We start from the raw sequence: 20,599 nt of genomic DNA on the forward strand, positions 1-20,599 counted from the left end.
AATCAATAGTATTAAGTGTATTGATAATCAAATATGTATTAAAAGTAATACAATTAAGAAAGTACTCGATCATTACAAGTTATACATTATGGAAAATAATAAATCTATGAGCCAACGATTATGGTCAACAACCATAATAAATTAAACTAATAATAAAACATCGGTCTGAAACAACTTGGAAGGGGATCGTACCCAGTCAAAGCCATATATATATTACTTTGAATATGGTATTAGCAACACCGAACATGTTAGAAATACATCTATAATGGTACAAAACTAGGAAAAAGGGAATTACCAAAAAATGGAGAAAACATTATTTTTGCAAATCGATCACCTAAAAGGAAGTCAAAAAAAGGGAGAGTTACCAAGCATAGCCCCTATTCAGCATTTCAATAAGTGTTAGGACCAAAAAGGTACGTGGCTTGCAAGTCAATTAAATTGTGATACTGTAAGTTAATTAAATTCTATACAAGGGGTACCATGAATATTGACGACCACAAACATAGATTAGAATATATATACGTGTATGTATATATATGTAAATGCATTGGGAGGAAAAAAAGAAAACAAGAAGCATAATCCACATAGACATCAACAAGAAGAAATAAACTAAGGAAAATGTTGAATAAGAAAAATACCCACCTAAATATATTGTGGAATCTCCTTAATAAAGGTGAGTGTACTTAAGTCACTAATATTTATTTCTAAGACTAGTAGTAATATTAATTATAGTAGTAAGGTCACAAATATACATATTAATATTATTATATATACACACATCTACATGAGTATTAACATGTGTAACCTAGTTTTTTATCTCTAGCTATAGCCCTGGGGGTTGATAGTTGGTGTTGTGTAGGGAGAGGTGATGTAAATCTAGAGAATGTAATCGTGTCAAGAGTCCTATGACAAGTAAATTCATGGTCTCTTTACGGTTGAGTTTAGGAGAGAAGTCAAGAATCAAGCTTAAATATGTTAACTACCAAATGTATTATGAACTATTCATTAATTGCCTTGGATGGTTAAAAATGTATGTTAATTATTGGAAATCAATACCCTTGTCCTCATAGGCATTAAACCTATACATATAAGTGCAATATAAAAGTCAGTAATATATACTAAGTCAATTATTTTATCACCCACTAGTACAACCTAGCAGGTAGGGAATTGGGGAAGGGAAAGGAGTAATATGATCACATTGGGGCAAAGCATCCCAAAACAGGTAAGAACCATAGGGAAGCCTCAAGTAGACTGTTTCCATACTTGAGAACAATAATTCTACCATCTGCCTTAGGATTTTATTTATGTTATCCTCCTATCCCTTTTCCTAAAAAGTTTAAGTTTATGTGAAAGCATCTCATAGGAGCCGGCCTAGAATCCAAAGATTTACTCCAATTTAGGGTAACCGACAAACCCAGGAGTATTTCCATGTTTCTCAAAGTGGCTGGGTTTTAGAACTCAGTCCAAGTGCAATTTTTAGAGATAACAATTATCATAGAATGGAACTGGTAATAGTAGAATAGCTACCAATATGCCAATTTCAAAATAAGTTGGCGACAGGTGCTTGGAGACTGCATAAATTCACAAAAATATAATAATGCAATGAATATGCAATTTTAAAGATTAAAATATTTAATATTGTAATGCCTTAAAAATAAAACATTAACATTTTAATGTATTGAAATAGAATTCAACAACAGTAATAAAATAATTATATTGATTTTTTAAAAAAAATTTATGGAGGGTTTTGACCTACGAGGCAAGCCAGTGAGGCACGAGACCTGCGAGTGTCATGTCCCCTTTTCAGTGACATGTTATTGTTCAGTGAATTTGCCTATTATAGACTCTCGTAGGCAGATGGTTTTGGTGAGAGAGTCATTCTGATGATTATTTGGGGATTGGATGGTCTTATTTTCTCTTGAAGAGATGGGGTTTATCATATTTTTATTTTTATGTGTTATGCGGGGCCAAAATATTATAATTTTGAATTGAGTTGCACTTTTTATTTTATTAAGTTACTTTAATATAAAAGTGCATTATAAAGGGATTTCATTAAAAAATATTTTATGGATATTTCTAGAAGTTCTTAGAGGCTTCTTAGAAAAGTGCATAAATAGAGTGCTTGGCCTCTCATTTGGACATCCTAAGTTTTGAGTTACACTACTTTTCTCTTTGAGCATTTGTGGCACCATCTTGGTCTACAGATTGTCATTTGATCTTTGGGAACGAAGTCTCCTAAGGATTTGCATAACTGAGGAGGTGAAATATCCTTTGAAGGGTTGCACTTTGGAAGTGGTATTCAGCCACTTCAAGTAGGGCTCATTTGGGCATTTTCAACAGGGTTCGATTTTCAGCCTGGACATACATTTTTACTCATATCTCAGTATTGGCTGGGAGTTTGATTTTTATTTTCTGGGAGAATTTTCCTTGGAGAGAGGCAATTATTTCTATATCATTTTCAGCACCTTTCAGCTCAGCATTTATTTTTGCCAAGAATCGTACCAGTCTGTACATGTACGGCTGTACTTGCAAGCCGTATGGTCAGCAAATTGGAGGGCAGTTTGGAATTGCATTTTCATCATTTCGTCTTCAGCATTCAGTCTCCAACATTTGTTCAATCCAAGTTTTTCATTTCAGTTTGTATTGCAAGAAATTCTCAGTTGTATTCAGCCAGTAAGGGTTTGTTTGTAATGTGCCATGTTGTAATGCCTTGAGTTGAAAACCGCATAACATATGCAAAAGCATTTGGTTATCATTGAATGAATATATTGGCACTATTTTACATCAGTTATTTGATTAGATTTGTTGCACAACAATTTCTTTTATTCAGCATTTTACTTTCAGCAGTGTATTTAGTTTGCATGCCAAGTGTTTGACTAAATTCCACAGTTCAGTATTAGTGGTTATTAGTGGCCTATTGGTAAGGGTCATTACAGCGAGCTGCCAACCAGCAAAGGCCACCACTTGAAGGTTTAGGAACCCGATACGGACTCACACATACCTAAAACCTCTTTGGCAATTTGATAATCATATTAAAATAAAATATTAAACCATAATCACCTGGATGGCAAAGAGACTGGGAAGGGAATGACATAATTCAAAATTCATGGTAAAGGAGTTTTTGAAGATGACTATATTGTCAAGCAACTAATAAAGCTTCAAAGCACATGCAAATCTTAAACCTTATTATTGTTTCTCTTCAAACTACTACCTGTTTGGAACTTAATTCAAAAGAAATTCTACCACTTAAGAACCAGATAATTTTGATGTAAAAAATAGGAAGTAGTTCTATAGTTCTTTGGCTTTTGTCAGCCACATATCAGCACATCAGGAAAACATAGTGTAATTTATATGATACTTCGAAGAAACCTCTAATAGTGCATTTCCAATTTTCAAAGGATGCTTCTAGGAGACATATAAAGAAATGAAGATACTCAATCTTTAGCCTTTGGATGGTTCTGTGAATGGGTCTCCAAGATAGGGAAAAGTTTCTGATGTGAGAGATGAGCACCAAGGGTCGTGGTACAAGTCTATTGGTAACTATGTGTGAAATAGATGGAGCACCTCTAATCAAGACTTATGAGATCATATTTGTCAAGGATGATTTTACTTTTCCGGCATATTATTCTTGACATAGAGGAGGACATTGTGATTTGATGTTTTTGTAGCATCCATTCAGCTAATAGAGTTCTGCAAAGATGGATAGTACCAAAGATTCTATTATGAAAACTAATAAACAAATTCTGATGAGTATCATACTTAGTGCGGAAACAAAACAAAATGCATCACCTTTGTGTATCTCATGCCCAGAGAATGATTGTAAGATAGCTCTCCTTCAGCTCGCTTAAGTGCATTCACATATTCATCAACAGGAAAACTACCATAAGTCCATTCTGATCCATCCATAAACTCTTCCTCAGTAAATAAAGCAACAATTTCATCTGAAGGTTGAACAGGCATCCACTTGCTTGATGAACTCATCTGTACTTTTGAAGCAGGAGATTCATTACTTGTCAGTCTTGCTAGAGTTTTCCATCCCTTTGGCTGAAGAAACTTTGAAGAATAAGAGACAAACCCAGCTTGTCCATTTAACCCAGATTCAGGCTGAAGACTTGGTGTCAGCTTATTTTTGTCCCATGTAACAACTGGAACTCTACCACGATTATATGTCGCTTCTGGATTCTTTGTCAGAGGAAAATGTTGAATTGGAAAAGGAAATACTGGCCTTTCCAAAATCAGGTTTACAGGTCCACTTATTCCTTTTATCACCTTCCTGTAGAAATTAGCAAATGAAATGCTAAGAAAATAAAATTGGAAATGAAATGCAGGTGTACATATATTTATATTATTATACATCTATCAAGTGCTTCAAAGAATCAATTGATTACGAAGTAAGCAATACTTTAAATTAGTAGATCTTATCTTTTATATTTTCTGTCTCATTCAACTCATACATTTAATTAACTCGGTGCTGAAAAATGAATTAATACAGGGAAATGTAGAAAACTAAAGATAAAAATGACTTTAAGGGAGGGTCCAAATACTAAAAGAATACAAAATTGAAAATAATAAAGGAAAATCTAAGAAATTCAAATTTATAGATTTGATGGTTCTATTTTTAAAAATGAACCTTTTGTCATCAAAAAGACTACATGGACAAATTTCTTGCACAAAAGTGGACAATGGATAACTGATCAGTAAAACTATATACAGGAGTCCTGTGAAACAGATATATGGATATATTTTTTATTATAATTAGAAATATTATACTTAGTTGTTGAAACAATACATCAAAAGCATACCATTCTGCCAGATTTCAAAGATCCTGTTCTTCCACTCTTTGAGACCACTGTGCCATCGAAAACTATTCAGACAATAATATGAACAGATTAAAACCTTACCACCAAGAACATAATGACTAACAGGACAGAGAAAAGACTCAAATTAACACTATCTACCATGTACGGACAAGACTCGCCCATCTTCCAACTAATTAAAGCAGAAGATTCCTTGACTGTGCTGCTCAACTTTGTCCAGAACAGATCAAACAGTACTACCACCGAAATTGGCATAACAAATGCTTTCCCTTTCATCAAACCTAAAACGATTTCCAAAGATTTTAGAACTACAAAAGGCCTCTTGCTGCAGGTGATGCTGATAGTATTGAACATAATACCAACAAGGGGATATCGAACTTCCCATCTTAGCATTGAGATCCTTATGATTTGGGTCATGATCTATGTCTACACGCTACGTTTTCTTGTTTTTTTGGAAAATGTAATTTATCGGGCCAACATATGTGTTGCAAAGGCTCTATATATTGTGGCAGTTGATATTCATTTAAGGTAGAGAAAGCAACTGTGTAGTAGAAGAATAAGTTGTAATAATACCTCCTTGAGGATAGGATTGTAGGATTTATTTTTGATAATGGGCATGTGAACCTAAGAATGTAATTTGCATGTTGCAAGCCAATCTGATGTAAATCTTTGATTCTTTGATAATGAGAAGATTTGTTATAGCGTGTTGATTATCTATGCTTGTGTCTGGTGTTGATCGTTTCCACTATGTGACCCTTGTTGTGTAGCATGGACAATCTACATTGGGGAAACTACTACCATGACTTCGTCATATAAACCATGATGATTATACAAATTGATATTTATATCCATTACTAAAATATATTAGCATTTTCTAATTTGTCAATGGAGAGTGTGCTATGAACTTTATCTATATTCGATCATAGCAATTATATTGCTATTTCTGAATTTGATCACTTAATGTATGCAATGATATTTGCTATCTTTGATTTTGTGATAATGAGATGATCTGTTATAGCATGTTGATTATCTATTCTTGTGTTTGGTGTTAATCGCTTCCGTTGTGTGACTCTTGTTGCATCGCTTGGACCACCTCCATTAGGGAAACTCTTGCCATAAATACGTCAAGTGGTATCAGAGCAAGGTTGATATTCTTGTGGTAGCAAATCTAAGCTCCCAAGCTTGTGAATCCCTAGATGTGTTGGTTGTGGGGCGGCAGAGTGTGAATCTGTTGTAAATTGCAAAGGACTTGCGCAAGGTGATCATAGAGGAGCTGTTTTATGGTTGGTAACCTTGTTTGGGTTGTTTAGGCTCCCTGGGGGTGAGCAGGTCACCAACTTGGAGGCAAGCTACAAATGTGTTCGATAGATCACCAAAGTAGAGGTAGATGCACCTGAGGATTGGTAACATGCCACCTAGAAGAATGAGCCCTAGCTAAAACATATGATGGAAGACTTCAAGAATGAAATGAGGACTGAGACTTGTAATGTCTTGAATGGATTGTGAAGGAATCCTGAGACTGGGGATGAATATGAGGAATTCGTTGAAGATCTTGAGACTAGATGTTGAGATCCCTGTAGAAGAGGAAAGATTGTTAGGGATATGGCATTGTCGAGAGATATGGCACAAGTAGGTAAGAGTCATAGGATATATGTTTCTAATTTCTCTACAGATTTAATAGATTGGATTGGTGAATTGGAAGATTACTTTGAGCTATTCTAATTTGATATATGTTTCTAATTTCTCTACGGATTTAATAGATTGGATTATTGAATTGGAAGATTACTTTGAGCTTAAGGATATCAAAGATCCACAAAGGGTTGGGTTAGGTTTGACTAAGTTGAAGGGTCATGTTGCCTTATGGTGGAAAGGATTGCAGAAAAATAGAGGAGAATAGTGAAATGAAATCACTAGATAGAGGATATATAGTAGGTAAGAGTCATAGGATATATGTTTCTAATTTCTCTACGGATTTAATAGATTGGATTATTGAATTGGAAGATTACTTTGAGCTTAAGGATATCAAAGATCCACAAAGGGTTGGGTTAGGTCTGACTAAGTTGAAGGGTCATGTTGTCTTATGGTGGAAAGGATTGCAGAAAGATAAAGGAGAATAGTGAAATGAAATGACTAGATAGAGGGTGATGGTTTCCGAAATGAAGGTTACACAATGGCATTTGAATTCAGACACCGAGAGTTGTCTAAGGAGAAAGTCGCTAGATATATTAATGGTTTGAAATTTAACATTCAAGATGAGTTGAGTATGTTGAGGATTTCTACAGCAGAAGATGCTTATCAGTATGCATTGATGGCAAAAGATAAGTTTAAGAAGGAAATAGAGCAATCCAAGAGGAAAGAAGAAGCCAATAAGTTCCATTGGCAAAGAGAAATAGACCACTAAAGAGGGACCTTATCAGAGGACACTTAGGAGAGGAAGTGGTAATAAGGATTTCAAAGGTACTTGTTTCAAAAGTGGTGGCATAGGACATAAAGATTTTCAATGTTTCGAGGGATATACCAAAAGCTTGGGTAAACGGAATCTTGTGGCACAAGAGAAGCAGATTGTTGATGAACTTGTGGAAGGTATGACAAAACCGAAGATGGAAGGGTATCTTATGCTTATGAGATTCATGTTGAGGAAGAAAGAAGCCGAATCTACACAAAGGAGAAATTTGTTTAGGATTGTGTACAAATCAGGAGGTAAATGTTGTAAGATAATAGTGGATGGTGGTAGTACTGATAATTTGGCATCTAAAGAGATGGTAGAGAAGCTTGGATTGAAGATGTTTAGACATCCTTGTCCTTATAGGATAAATTGGTTTCAACATGATCATATGGTGGAGATAAAAGAATAGTGTTTGGTAAACTTCAACATTGGGCCATTTAGAGATGAACTACTCTGTTATGTTGTGCCTATGAATGATAGTCATGTTTTATTGGGTAGACCTTGGCAGATTGATAGGTAAGCATTCTATGATTGTAAGAAGAACTCAATCACAATAGAGAAGAATGGACAAAGATTTACTTTGGTTTCCTCGAACAAAGAAGAGAAAAATGTAAGGAAATTGAGCATTGTGAAGAGTTATTGTTATGAGAATCAGATTGCAGAGGTTAAGCTAAAGGAAGGCTTGGATCTGAAGAAGGGTCTTATGGTTAGATCTAAAAATAAGAAGATACTAAATAGTGACGGACGTAAAGTTGAGCAACAGAAGACTCTAAAGACTTGTAGCAGAGGTAAATCAAATGTACAAATGACAAGAAGTGGTGTTAGAAGTTCTTAAGTATCCTATGTTGATGTGAGGCATGATAGAATACAGTGCAAAGTAAGTTGATAGATCTAACAGAAGAAAGAGCATACGCACAGAGAAAGAAAGTTGCAAATAAAGAGGATATTTGGATTAGAAGTGAACATGGGAGCTGTGTCTTGAATCCTATAAGATGTTCGTAAGCTCCTCTTATGGAAAATCTTCTCACCGAGGGTGTTTGATGCAAGGGCGTCCTTGGATTGTCAGCAATCTTGCATCACCCAAAAATATTTACTTTCAATTTTGTTCTTGTTTTCTAGTTTCTATGGTTTTAGTAGCGATCCTTTGATTTGGATTATTAGCTGCCGTGAACCTCGGGGATTGTTCTCGACATCAAGTTTTACTTTTGTCTAGGTTCACACCTCAATCTGATTCTTCACAATGGAGTTATCATCGATTCTTGCTCGGGTCTAAGTATTCTTCCTGTTCTTAGAGTGAATTGAGTTTTAGGATCTCCCGAAGCATTTTCCTAATGGGTGAAGCTTAGTGACTCATATGACAATGTTCCTAGATTTGTGGTTGACATCTCTCTTGGATCAGGCTTCATTTCTACATCTTGGCATCAAGAACCTTATGATTTCGGTCCTCACCTATTTTTTACATGTTAAGTTTTCTTGCTCTTGGATAACATGATTGATCGGGCCGACATATATGTTGCAAAGGTTCTATAGATTGTGACAGTTATCTTCGTTTAAGGGAGAGGGAGGTAACTATGTAGTAGAAGAATAAGTTGAAACCATACCTCCTTGAGGATAAGATTGTAAGATTTATTTTTGATAATGGCCATGTGTACCTAAGCATATAATCTGCATGTTGCAAGTCAATCTGATGTAAATCTTTGATTCTATGATAATGAGAAGGTTTGTTGTAGCATGGTGATTATCTATTCTTGTTTCTGATGTTGATTGTTTCCGCTGTGTGACTCTTGCTGCATGGGTTGGACCATCTCCTTTGGGTAAACTCCTGCCATGACTGCATCCCATAAATCATGATGATTACACAAATATCAATTTATATCCAATGTTAAAAATATTAGCCTTTTCTGATTTGTCAACGGAGAGTGTGCTATGAACTTTGTCTATAATTACTTATAGCGATTGGATTGCTCCTTCTGAATTTGATCATTTAATGTATGCAATCATAGTTGCTATCTCAACAGGGAGTTATAGCCTTGCAACAATTACAATGATGTTGTGGCTGATCTTATCCATTTGTGCCTGAAACAATGATATTGTCTCTGAAATTTAGTTAGACCCCTGCAGTCAAATTATGTCAAGAAGGCAATTGCTCGAAATGAGCAGATCCAAAATAGGATAACATATAAAAAGGGCTAAGGATTACTAATTGTTGAAGTGAATTCGATCACCGCAATATATCTTGCAATGTGAATGGATGGCATCGCTTCATGATGGATGAGATGCATACTGATTACTTAACAATCACTATTCTTATTGACTAGTCCAAATGATGCCTTTTTTTACCGATAGGTGTTGGCATTAGTCAGATTTGCACCTCTTCATAGAAATTGGTTCTGTATTCAAGGGATGTGATCAGTCATAATCGTTGGTGCACATAATGACTTGTGCCATTCCTGCTTTAACAGATATAATGCTTACCAGGTATCAATGATTAATTGATACTCATAGTCATACGTCTCTTAGTTGCTGGCTTAATCAACTTGTTAGCATGTGTTTTCATCATTCCGTTAAGTTAGATTGATTCTTTATTAAATGACAACATCATGATATTTTCTGATGTTGATATTGATTGATTTGCATCTCTTTGCCTTATTTAAATTTCCCGTGTATGATCAATGGTAATTAACTATGCTGAGTCTTCCTACAATAATACTGACTAATCAATCCTTTATTTTTATCATGCATCTTTGCCAAAGTTATTGCTTATTTCCATAATCACGTTCTACTCTATATCACTTGTTGTTATCATCAATTATATCCTTACATGCTTATGTTGATATGATTCTCTGATATGGAGGGTGATGTTATAGATATTGATTAACATGATGATCTACGGGATGTCAGTATATAACTGGTATGACAACTCTGACTTGATGTTCTTCATCAATGTTTGATCCCTTGTTCTTAACTGATTACAGACTTCACCATTCTTCTTTGGTGGCTGTCAATTCTCTGTCCTATACTATCATCCAAAGATAGTATTAATGGTGCTTGATAAGATTGATTGTAATTCTCATATCATGTCGATAGCTGCAATGATAATACTCTTCCTATTCCTTGTCCACTTCTAAGCTAATGCTTTAATGTTTTCCTTTGAAATCTGACAAATTCCTATGCTTTCATCTCCAAATTGTACAATCCTCATAGTTGTGCTTGATACTTGATGATGAAACCCAAGTTACGTAATTCCCATTATATACTTAGACATAATCAACTTTGTCTTTGTATATGGCTTAGGAAACTGTCTTATTTATAAGACTTCACAGTTTCCACCTTATTCTTCTACTATTAACTATTATAGTGTACTATTCAGTAAATCTACTAACTTCTATCTACTTTTAGAGGTCAAGGACTGTCACTCCTTGTCCACAAAGTACCTTGGTGCTCTAGTGGGGTTTGTCCAAAGATTATGAAGTCACCATATTTTGGAACTGATCACTTTGTGGAGGCCCAAGAGCAAACCAACCAATTACTTTTTTCTTTCAGCTCATCACAGATGTCGGATGCATTTAGTGCCCATTGGATGCTATCGATTCAAACACAAAAAGACAAATCAATGCAACATAAACTTATCTTTGCATTCTACTAATGCTAAGGATCTTTGATTATTCAAGTCTCATTCCAATGGTTGTATTTCCATCTCCACTAAGCATCAAGGTCCTCCTCTTTACAGCGAATTTATCAAGGGAGCTTGCCTTAGTTTCTTTCCTACCACTAGCAGTTCTTCGGCATTGAGTTGTAGGGGAACTTTTTCACAAAATCAACTGCCTTCTAGGACTTCCCAGCCCAACACACTTAGCCTTTGAATCTCCTCAATAAGCATCCCGGAATTTCAAAGTACAAACATCTGATAATTTTCATTTCCTCCCTGGGATGCTCATCATTTGCTCCCACATCTGTTGCATTCCTTAGCTCACACTTCTATTTAATCTTGAACATGTTTCAAAGGTAACCATTTTAGGTTTCATTCACTAGCCTGTTTCTTTGTTTTTCTGCCTTCCTTTACCTTTTGTGTGTGCTCCAAGTCTAGGACCCTTCTTGCCTAATATTTTTCTATTAAATATGTATGTACTTCTCAGCTTCTATGACCTATTTTTGGACATCAAGAAAAATTCTTTTTTCTTTTCCTTTTCTATTTAGACCTCAACATCTGATTGCAATGCCTTAATTCTGGTCATGCTCACTAACATATAATTATAAACTCATATTAATACATCTCACAAGTAAGCCTTAAGTCTCATCATGCTTACTAACATATTATAACAAATTCATATTAACACATCTCACATATAAATCCTAGCATTTCTATGATTTACATGTATCCACATATACATAGAAGAATAAAGCAAGTGCTAGAGCTATTAAATATTATTTACATGCAATAAGATTTCCACTTTTCACTTAAAATTTTCAATTTACAATATGACAACAATACATCTCTCAGCAACAACATATTTGAAAAAGATATAAAGGTGATACCCTTTATTGGTAATTAACTTTTAGCAAAGCCAGTTGTTATATTGTTCTAATTCCTTGTCTTCATCATGTTACTGGTAAAACTAAATTTATTATTAAGATGGATGTCGCAAACATTTGACAACACAGAGATTTTCATTCATTTCAGTTTATAAATAAATTTCCCAAAATCTTAAAAGAGGTTCAATGCACTGGAGAATTACAAATTGACCATTTTTTTAAATGTCTTTCCATCAAGCTTCCCCATCAAGCAGCAAGAAGGAAAACTTTGAGTTCGTACATTGTGTGGTTGAAATCCTCCACTTCCATCATTCCATCACCAGACAAGGTACTTATCTTCTTAAGTACATCTCCGACCATAATCATCTTTGATTTTTCAGCATTACCCTACATCACAGATAAATGAAGCATGAAATTTCAAAGTCTTTGCTTGTATGTTATTCATTTTTGCGTCAAACTGGAAAGTAACTAAGGACCATCAATGTTGCTAGCCAATTGCAATGAGAATGACCATTCAAATAAAATGGATCATATAAATTACATCTATACATAAACATTAATTTTCTTGTAGACAGTAAAATGTTGGACTGCTGATGAGAACATAATACTCTATTGGGATGACCCAGTTCAATTCCCTCAGAAGGTGCATGTAACACAGTATGTTGCACAAAAGGGGTCTGCCGATATTTGAAAACATGAATACATAATTAAAATAGTGTAGGCTGTAACGAACACGTAAAAATATAATTTCATAGGCATATTAAGATATGTTTGCAAAATAAGTTGTATTAAAGTCTTTTTGCAGATTAATAAGATTTTGTTCAATGAAAAATATATTTCGGGATGTTACGGGTACATTAGGGTGCAGCATATCCTAAGAAAATGCAGTAGTCATAATCATCAGCTATGAGCACCCAAGACCAACGGATTTCATACAAGATTTAGAAAAGCAATTTGCCGTGCCTCTCTTTCAAAGCATTGTTTAATTCCATAGGGATTTGAATTCAATGTCTTGCTTTCACTAAAAGGAACATGAAAGCATTAGTAATCCCTGCACCTCTGCCAAAAATGCTGGATTGCTTTACGAAAGAAGCATATTTTAGAAAATAATCTTCCTTATTGGAAAACAGTAACAATCTAATTAATATGGATATCTTCTCAATTTGAATCATCTATTTCAAAAGCTCAATGGTTCATTTGAATATCCTTTAGGCATTAGCTAGTAATTTCTTTGGGTATTATAGTTTCCAGATGGTCCAACTCCTCTCATTGAATATTTAGATTCTGGCCATCTAAGGATGTCACAGTCATATTTTGCGTTTTGCATTTTTTTTAACCAGCTGCATTCCATTTTGTGCTGTATCATCTTGGAAATAACAATATGGTTCTAAAATCTGCATCTAAATTGAGGAGACTTTCTACTGAAAATGACGAAAATACAAAACAGGCACATGGGCTAGATTATTTTATTATTTCACACAATTACATTGGCTTTGTACACGGCCATTAATACTGTGCACCTATCTTCTCTTAGAAGATCCTAACTCTAGAAGCTTCCTTATATTGTATATCTTCTTTGTAATTTTTATGTACATAATACAAACGAGGATTCAACATGTAGTCATGACAGTCTCTTATACTATTTCTTTTTACTGCTGCATCAGCAATTTGCATATCATAAATGTTATTAGTTGTGCTCTCAGCATGACTTGAAACACAAAAGTCGCCACTGAATTAACACCTCCTAGTCCAAAAGTGACAAATGACGATAAACTGGGTGATGTCAAAGATTGAAGGAAAGTTTACGGAGCCACTAATAAATTAGAGAAAATAAAAATGTTTCTGTATTCATAAGAATTTGGAGGGCATAATGCATAGTTGCAATACTCTTCCCTAGTGATCAAGTATTTCTCAGTTCAAATCTTGCCTCCAGGAGAACAAATAGAAACAACTCTTGGGCCAGTTACTCCAGAACTTTTCTCTATATACCAAATCTACAATTATTGTTTGGCATGTGAAGCTATTCTTCGATCTGAGAAGTAAGTCAACATTTTTCCAATATCAAGTTTATTTCTACAGTTCAACATGCTGAGCAGTTCTTGAGTCTTAGTAGCATGAGTATGGTTTAGAGTCAAAGCATTAAGCATTGTGGGGACTTAAGTGGAATGGGTGCACATTTAGAATCTGAGAGTTTTGCATTGCTGGATGTGGCATTAGAGTAAGGCCAAGACCCAGGACCTTACACTTCCCAAGTAAAGAATGATATGAAGCCACATACATCTAATGCATATGTATGCTGCATACATGGCAGATAGCAATGTTGTGGACAATTAGATCATCAAGAGTGCAAACTCTAATTTTTGCATTTCACCATTCCAAACATATTGATAAATTTTTTAATTAAATTTTGAAAAGCCGTCAATGTATATATACCATGTCCTCTTGTTTGCTCTCTCTCTCTCTCTCACACACACACACACGCGCACACACATAAAGGTGTAGCCAATGTTGATAATCGGGTCATCAATAGTGCAATGTACTGTTTAGCAGTAACTTTGAATTTGAATTTCAAAAGCTTTGAATGTGCATGGGCCATGCCCTCTTGTTTGTTACTTACATTGCTGTCTCTCTCTCGCATTCATTTTGACAATGTATATGTAATATGCCTTCTTGTTTGATAATATCAAGGGGTTATCTAATTTTGAAAAAAGCTCTCTCTCTCTCTCAATAGGGCCACTACAGGACAGGCCTCGTAGCTATTGTTGTTATTTCCAGGCCTTAACTAGGCATCCAATTTTAATTATCCGAATGTGCTCATTGCTATAAAACTATTGTGAAATGGTCTACAACTAGCATATAGGCAATGGTAACAGAAATAAAAGTAAGTTGGTCACTCAGGAGCAATCCTGAATGATGAAGATTTATATAAAACATTGATACCATACTCATGCGCCTTGACAATCTCTACTAGTTCTTAGTCCACATCGGAAACTCGGCTAATTACCACAGTTCAACATTTATTGTTCGACGGGTTCAAAGCTCATACATGAAATCCAAGGTTATTTGAAGACATTGATCAAAAGGGGGTTGGTTTGGAACCGCAAAATTGGATTCAGTCAAGATTAAATGGACCCAAAACAAGAAAAAAATAAGAAATTAGAACATTGAACTTATGGTCCCAGAACATGAAACAGCATACGAGTACATTGGACTTGGTTACTTACCCCTTTTTTAAGGGCATGAACGAAGACTGTACCATTGATGGTCTGAGCGAATCTGATGCCCAAGGGCTTCTCAAAAGTGATCATGTACTCGTTTAAATTCATGTCTTTTGCATTGAGAGTGCTTGTCATTGCTTCTACTCTTATCCTTTGCAGCCTAACTAGCATCGCTACATTTATCCTTCTGTGAGAGCACAAATCCCATGATCTCAATTGGGCGCCTGAGAAATTGCTCCTCACGACGACCCTATTATTCGTTTGCTTCAGGAACGGAATTGAACTCCCAAAAAGTCTAGCCTCCATGGGAACAGAGCTTGTAAGCTCCAGGAGCAGCGCCATTGTTTTGAGTGTGCTCGAAATTTCTACCACAATGTAGCATATAGCGTAATATCATGTAGAAACAATTGTGCTTGTGCAACATATGATCTTAACTCTTGGCAGAAATTGATTTGTCATCACTAAGTCAGAGTCCCAGATCCGGCGCGTGGGCTGGTGCTGGTGGGTCCAGGGAGAGACCCCAGAAGTCCACGCCATTGAAGGAAGTGGTGGAGTCTACGGAGTGGTCAATGGACTCTCCACCGTGCCCTAAAAACTGGGATTTTTGTTTAGATTTATGAGATGCTACAGTTTTTTAAAAAATTTCCTGTCATACACTAAAGGGAGCTCACTTTCAGAGCATGCAAGGTACAGATTACTTCCAGTAAGCTTGGAGTGTATTCCAGAGAGCTTCGATTGCATGTGTACAGAATATCTCTTGAGAAATTTAAGATATTTCATATTTTTATAATATTATTATGTTCATCTTAGATTATGCGGAGTGATCGTGTTTGTGACGTATGAAAAGATTCGTGCAGATAAAGTATTCCCGTGGGAAGACGAGTACATGGATTTCAGCAAATCTAAAATATTTTTAAAATACAATAGAAGCATTGAAGGGCTTTATAAATAAATGGACGGGGCTATCCTGCTTATAAATTGCACTATTGACTAAATTTCAAAAAAACAAAAACATAGGAAATTTTTTCGAGTTGATCTTCATGATCTCTATATTTTGTGATTGAAATCAACAAAAATTTTGAATTTTAAGAAAATTTTGGTGTATTTTTGTAAATCTTTAAAAAAAAACATGTTTTGACTTTGTCCTTTTTGTCTTTGGTCCATTTTGTCTGAGATTAATCTCAGCGCCCAAATAAATGGTGTATTATGAGGGGAAGAAAATCAAACTTAATTTTATCTATGATTATTAGTTGTGCAAGGCACATAACTAATGTTTTTGGTGGATTTTTTTTGGGGACAAGCTCTTAATGTTTGAATATGTAATATTTTAAAAATACGTTTTGACATTTAAATTTTGATTTTATATTGGTTGATTTAATTTTTGTCAAGGGTAATTTCGCTTTTTAATTGTGAGAAAATGGTAAATAAATCATAAGTAGATAAGCTCCTATTAAATGTGACACTGTCTGAATGCAGGACGAGGTCATTTACCATGATAATGACGAGTCTAGGAGGAGGACCTCTAAATTGGAGCGATGGAGAAATGTAAGTTCTAATTTTTGTCCATTTTTAGAAAGGGTATTCCGAAGTTGTTGAACCAAGGGTGTGCATTTTACATATTATTTTAATTCTCAAATTTATTGGTGAGCGCCCTTGTCCACAAGTGAATGGTTTTGTGTTGGGGCTCTTTCCCTGAAATTACTTGACAACCCAAAATATAGAATGTCTTTTAAACCTAGTTGAAGCAATGATTTTCTTGAAGTGGAATTTATGTTGCCTTAAATTCATGGAAAATTTTGAAACTGCAAACAAGCCATGTTTTCGTCGTGCAAGAAACATGCAAAATAATCTTGCTTGTAAACATGAATTGCATTTCAAGATACTTATTAATCTATGTTGTTTGCCAACACACACATTTATGGGTATTACATAGAGGTCGTGGGTTCAACTCTCAGCTCCCTTTCATTTGTTGCATGTGGAATGATGGGAGTTGGTAAAGTGGTTATATGCTTATTTTGCTTCCTTCATTTCCTAACGCATGTTCAAGGAGCACTAACCCTAATGTAAAGGCCTAATCCCATTCAATCCTCTACGTGGAGCTTGAATTGTCCAGTAGGCAACCTAAGTCGAATTAGTTTTTTGCTTTTCCGCCAGGTGAAAGTCGTCCAATAGCCTGTATTGATTTAAAGAAGCTTCTTGATGCCTCTATCCTTCAATCACCATAGTTTAGGCTTCTCATACACAAAATTACCCAGCTTCATACTCCCTGCATAAGGCGGGGACTCAAGCTCGTACAGAGCTCTTGTTTATTAGCATATTTATATTTATTTTAATTTATCTGAAATATGTTTAGGGATATGAATTGTAAAATGTTTTAATAGATTTTATTTTTATATTGAAATACTTGTATATAAATACTTTTAAATTTAAAAATGTTATATTTTTAAAAAAATAGAAACATAAAAATAATAAAATAATAAAAAAAAAAAAAACTTTTTATCTTTATCAATTGAAAATTAAAAATTATATATTATTTTTTGAAATATTTGTATATGTATTTGTAGGGTCAAAAGTTGTATACCCTTTTTGTAATTTATCTACACTTTTGCAACCACTTTAGTATCTATCTCCATAGCATTTGAGTAGGATCATATCTACCATTTCATCAGCCTTTTCCCTCTTAGGTGCTCAGGGTCCATTTTAGGTACCTATTTTTTAGTGTTGTGTTTGCATGATCCATGTCTCCTCCTTATCTCTATTGTTTTTAAGTATGCTTTTTTTGTGTAGTGCTATGCCCAAATGTCTATGTTTTGTGCATGCATCTCACAATAGCCTAGCATTCAAATGTTAGTGTTGAGTATTTCAACACTTTTCACCTACCTAGGTCGATGGAAACAACTTCAAATCTACTAAATAACTTAGAAGCCTACTTTATGATCCTTTTCTCTCTTTTAAATCCATCTTTTCACTCTATTCAATAGATCTCCAATTTTTCTCTTAAATCCTCTCACAATGTTTTTTGCAATCTCTTGCACTCTCTTGGCTTTTACAATTTTCTTTGACCTCTATCTCTTAAGCACTCAAACTTCCACATTAGTCTACGCATCTCTCTTGGTTTTCTCAAGCATATTTGATAATATCTTTCTATGTATCTTAATCATTTAAAATTATTGGATTGATCACTCCCTTATTAATCAAATCATTTATCATTTACATTATTGTTTATATTTTTTATCTATTTATTTAGCAATCAATACCATGTTTTCAACTTCACTCTTCACATATAGATTACTATTTTCACTTATTCTCACAAATCCAATCTTGATCAAGGATGAATTCAGCCTTTCATACCATGCTCTCAATGCTTGCTTTAGTTCATGCAATGCTTTATTCAACTTGCAAACCAGGTGCTTCTAATATGGTTCAACAAATCCTTTTGGTTGTTTGATGTACACTTCTTCTTCAAGTATTCCATTGTAAAATGCAGACTTAACACCCATTTAATATATCTTAAATTTCTTATAAGTTGCATATGCCAATAGAGTTCTAACTCCTTCCAATCTTGCTACAGGTGCAAAGGTCTCACCATAATCAATACCTCTTCTTGGGCATAACCTTTACAAACTAATTTGGCCTTGTTCCTTACAACCTCACTAAATTATCCTTTAGTTTGTTTATGAAATCCACTTTGTTCCAATAACATTCTTGTTAGTAGGTCTCGGCACCAATGTCCATGTGTTATTTTTCTCAATCTTATCAATATCTTCGTTCATAGTGTTTATCCAATCTTCATTGTCAAGTGAAACTTTCATAGTTCTTGGTTCAAACTCAACAATCAAACAAGTATTGACCTTGAACTTACTTCTTGTCATGACTCCAACACTTTTATCTCCAATGTTTTGTTCAGGTGAATGATTCCTTCTCACATAGTTTGCTAGGACTAGTTTTATTCTTTGACTTCCAACATTATCTTCACTCTGTTGGGGCTCAGCATCCTACTCAAGTTTTTTTGGAAGGAAACTCAAGTGCGGAAATAACCTCCTATACTAATCCCTTAAGGAAAGTATTATGTGAATTCCTATTAAATCCAAACAATTTCAAATTTGATATTAAGTAAATAATAATATTGTAGTCAACCATGGATATAGAAAACAGATAGAGAAAGAAAACATATAAACACAAAGATATTTCGGTGGGGAAAAACCTTTCAGTAAAACAACACCACCCCTCGAAAACCTACACAATGTATTATTTTCAACACAGAAGGTTACAACACACTTGCAATGCAAGTTCTTTTAGGAGAACAACAACATAGAAAACCAATCTAGTAGCAACATATTGTACCAACAATACACTTCTCACTCTCCAATCTACAACCCTAAAAATGCTTATATCATGCGCTTCCCCTTTTAGGGCAACTTCCAAAGAACAACCGTATTAGGGTTTTATCATTCTCTAGAAAAATAGGAACCTAAGTTTTTTTGGGGGAGATGCATTAAACCCTGCATGTGAGTTGGAGACTCAAGTGTATAGTACTCAATAAGCAATGCCACATGTCTTCACGTATTCACCCGTTATTGAATCTTCCAGAGATAGCTCTTACGCGTCATAAGAATCCGTCATAACCATTTTAGCCATGATCTCCTTACACATAATTTAAGATATCAACACATACAAGTGGAGTGACACATCAACATACCAACTAGACATGTACACTCACACTTAATTACATTATTTGTAAAAAATACATTTACAAAACAAATAATAAGAATAGGAATTATCCAAGGTCGAGACACCTTATTCCTAACATTTTTGTTTATGGCTTAGGTAATGTAGGCTAACGATTGATAGCTTTTTGTTGTTGCTCAAACACTACACCAAAAGCATTTGCATATACATAGACAATTTTTTTGTAATCATCAAGTTCATGTTTGCTCTCCTTTTCATCCTTATCTGCAAACTCATCAAATTTGTACATTTGTACTTTCAATCATTTTGTTAGTTACTTTGTTCAAACATTTGTAAGCCTTACTCTTGGTGGAATAGCCAAGGAAAATACCTTCATCACCCTTAGAATCAAGTTTTCCATTCCTTTCATCTTTATGAATGTAACATCAACTCCCAAATATCTTGAAATAACTCACATTAGGTGTATGACAATACCAAAGTTCATAAGGTGTTTTGTTTGTCCCTTTCTTCAATTGAACTCAGTTGAGAGTGTAGACTCTAGTGTTAATTACTTCTCTCCAAAATATTTGAGCAATTCCCTTTTCAGCTAGTAGTATCCTTGCACAATCCATGATTGACATGCTCCTAACTCTCAGCAATCCCATTTTTTCGTGGAGTCCTCAATGTTGATAATTGTCTCTTAATTCCATACTCAACACAAACATCAGTGAAGTCAATAGACATAAAATCACCACCTCCAGTAAATCTTAAACACTTTAACTATTTACTAGTTTCTTCTTCAACTCTATCTTTATACCATTTGTACATATCAAAAGCATGTGATTTTAGTTTTATGAACATGGCAGTCATCATCCTAGAATAATCATCAACAAACAATATGAAATATCTGTCACCAT

General features: G+C 34.7%; 1 protein-coding gene across 1 annotated transcript in view; it reads right to left on the minus strand.

The window, feature by feature from the left end:
• The window catches only part of LOC149569100 (phosphoglucan phosphatase LSF1, chloroplastic), a 254,862-nt gene extending 239,086 nt beyond the window's left edge, over positions 1–15,776 (minus strand). Inside the window, exons 1-3 of the mRNA XM_089821883.1 lie at positions 15,021–15,776; positions 12,077–12,183; positions 3,790–4,273 (exon numbers count right to left, since the gene is read on the minus strand). Coding sequence (XP_089678009.1) covers positions 3,790–4,273; positions 12,077–12,183; positions 15,021–15,356 — 927 coding nt within the window. The 5' untranslated portion in view covers positions 15,357–15,776. The remainder of the gene's footprint in view (positions 1–3,789; positions 4,274–12,076; positions 12,184–15,020) is intronic.
• Between the last annotated feature and the right edge of the window lie 4,823 nt (positions 15,777–20,599).

The sequence above is a fragment of the Cupressus sempervirens genome, chromosome 3 (assembly GCF_028749045.1).
Source record: "Cupressus sempervirens isolate cs-2001-9-10 chromosome 3, ASM2874904v1, whole genome shotgun sequence".
NCBI lineage: Eukaryota > Viridiplantae > Streptophyta > Pinopsida > Cupressales > Cupressaceae > Cupressus > Cupressus sempervirens.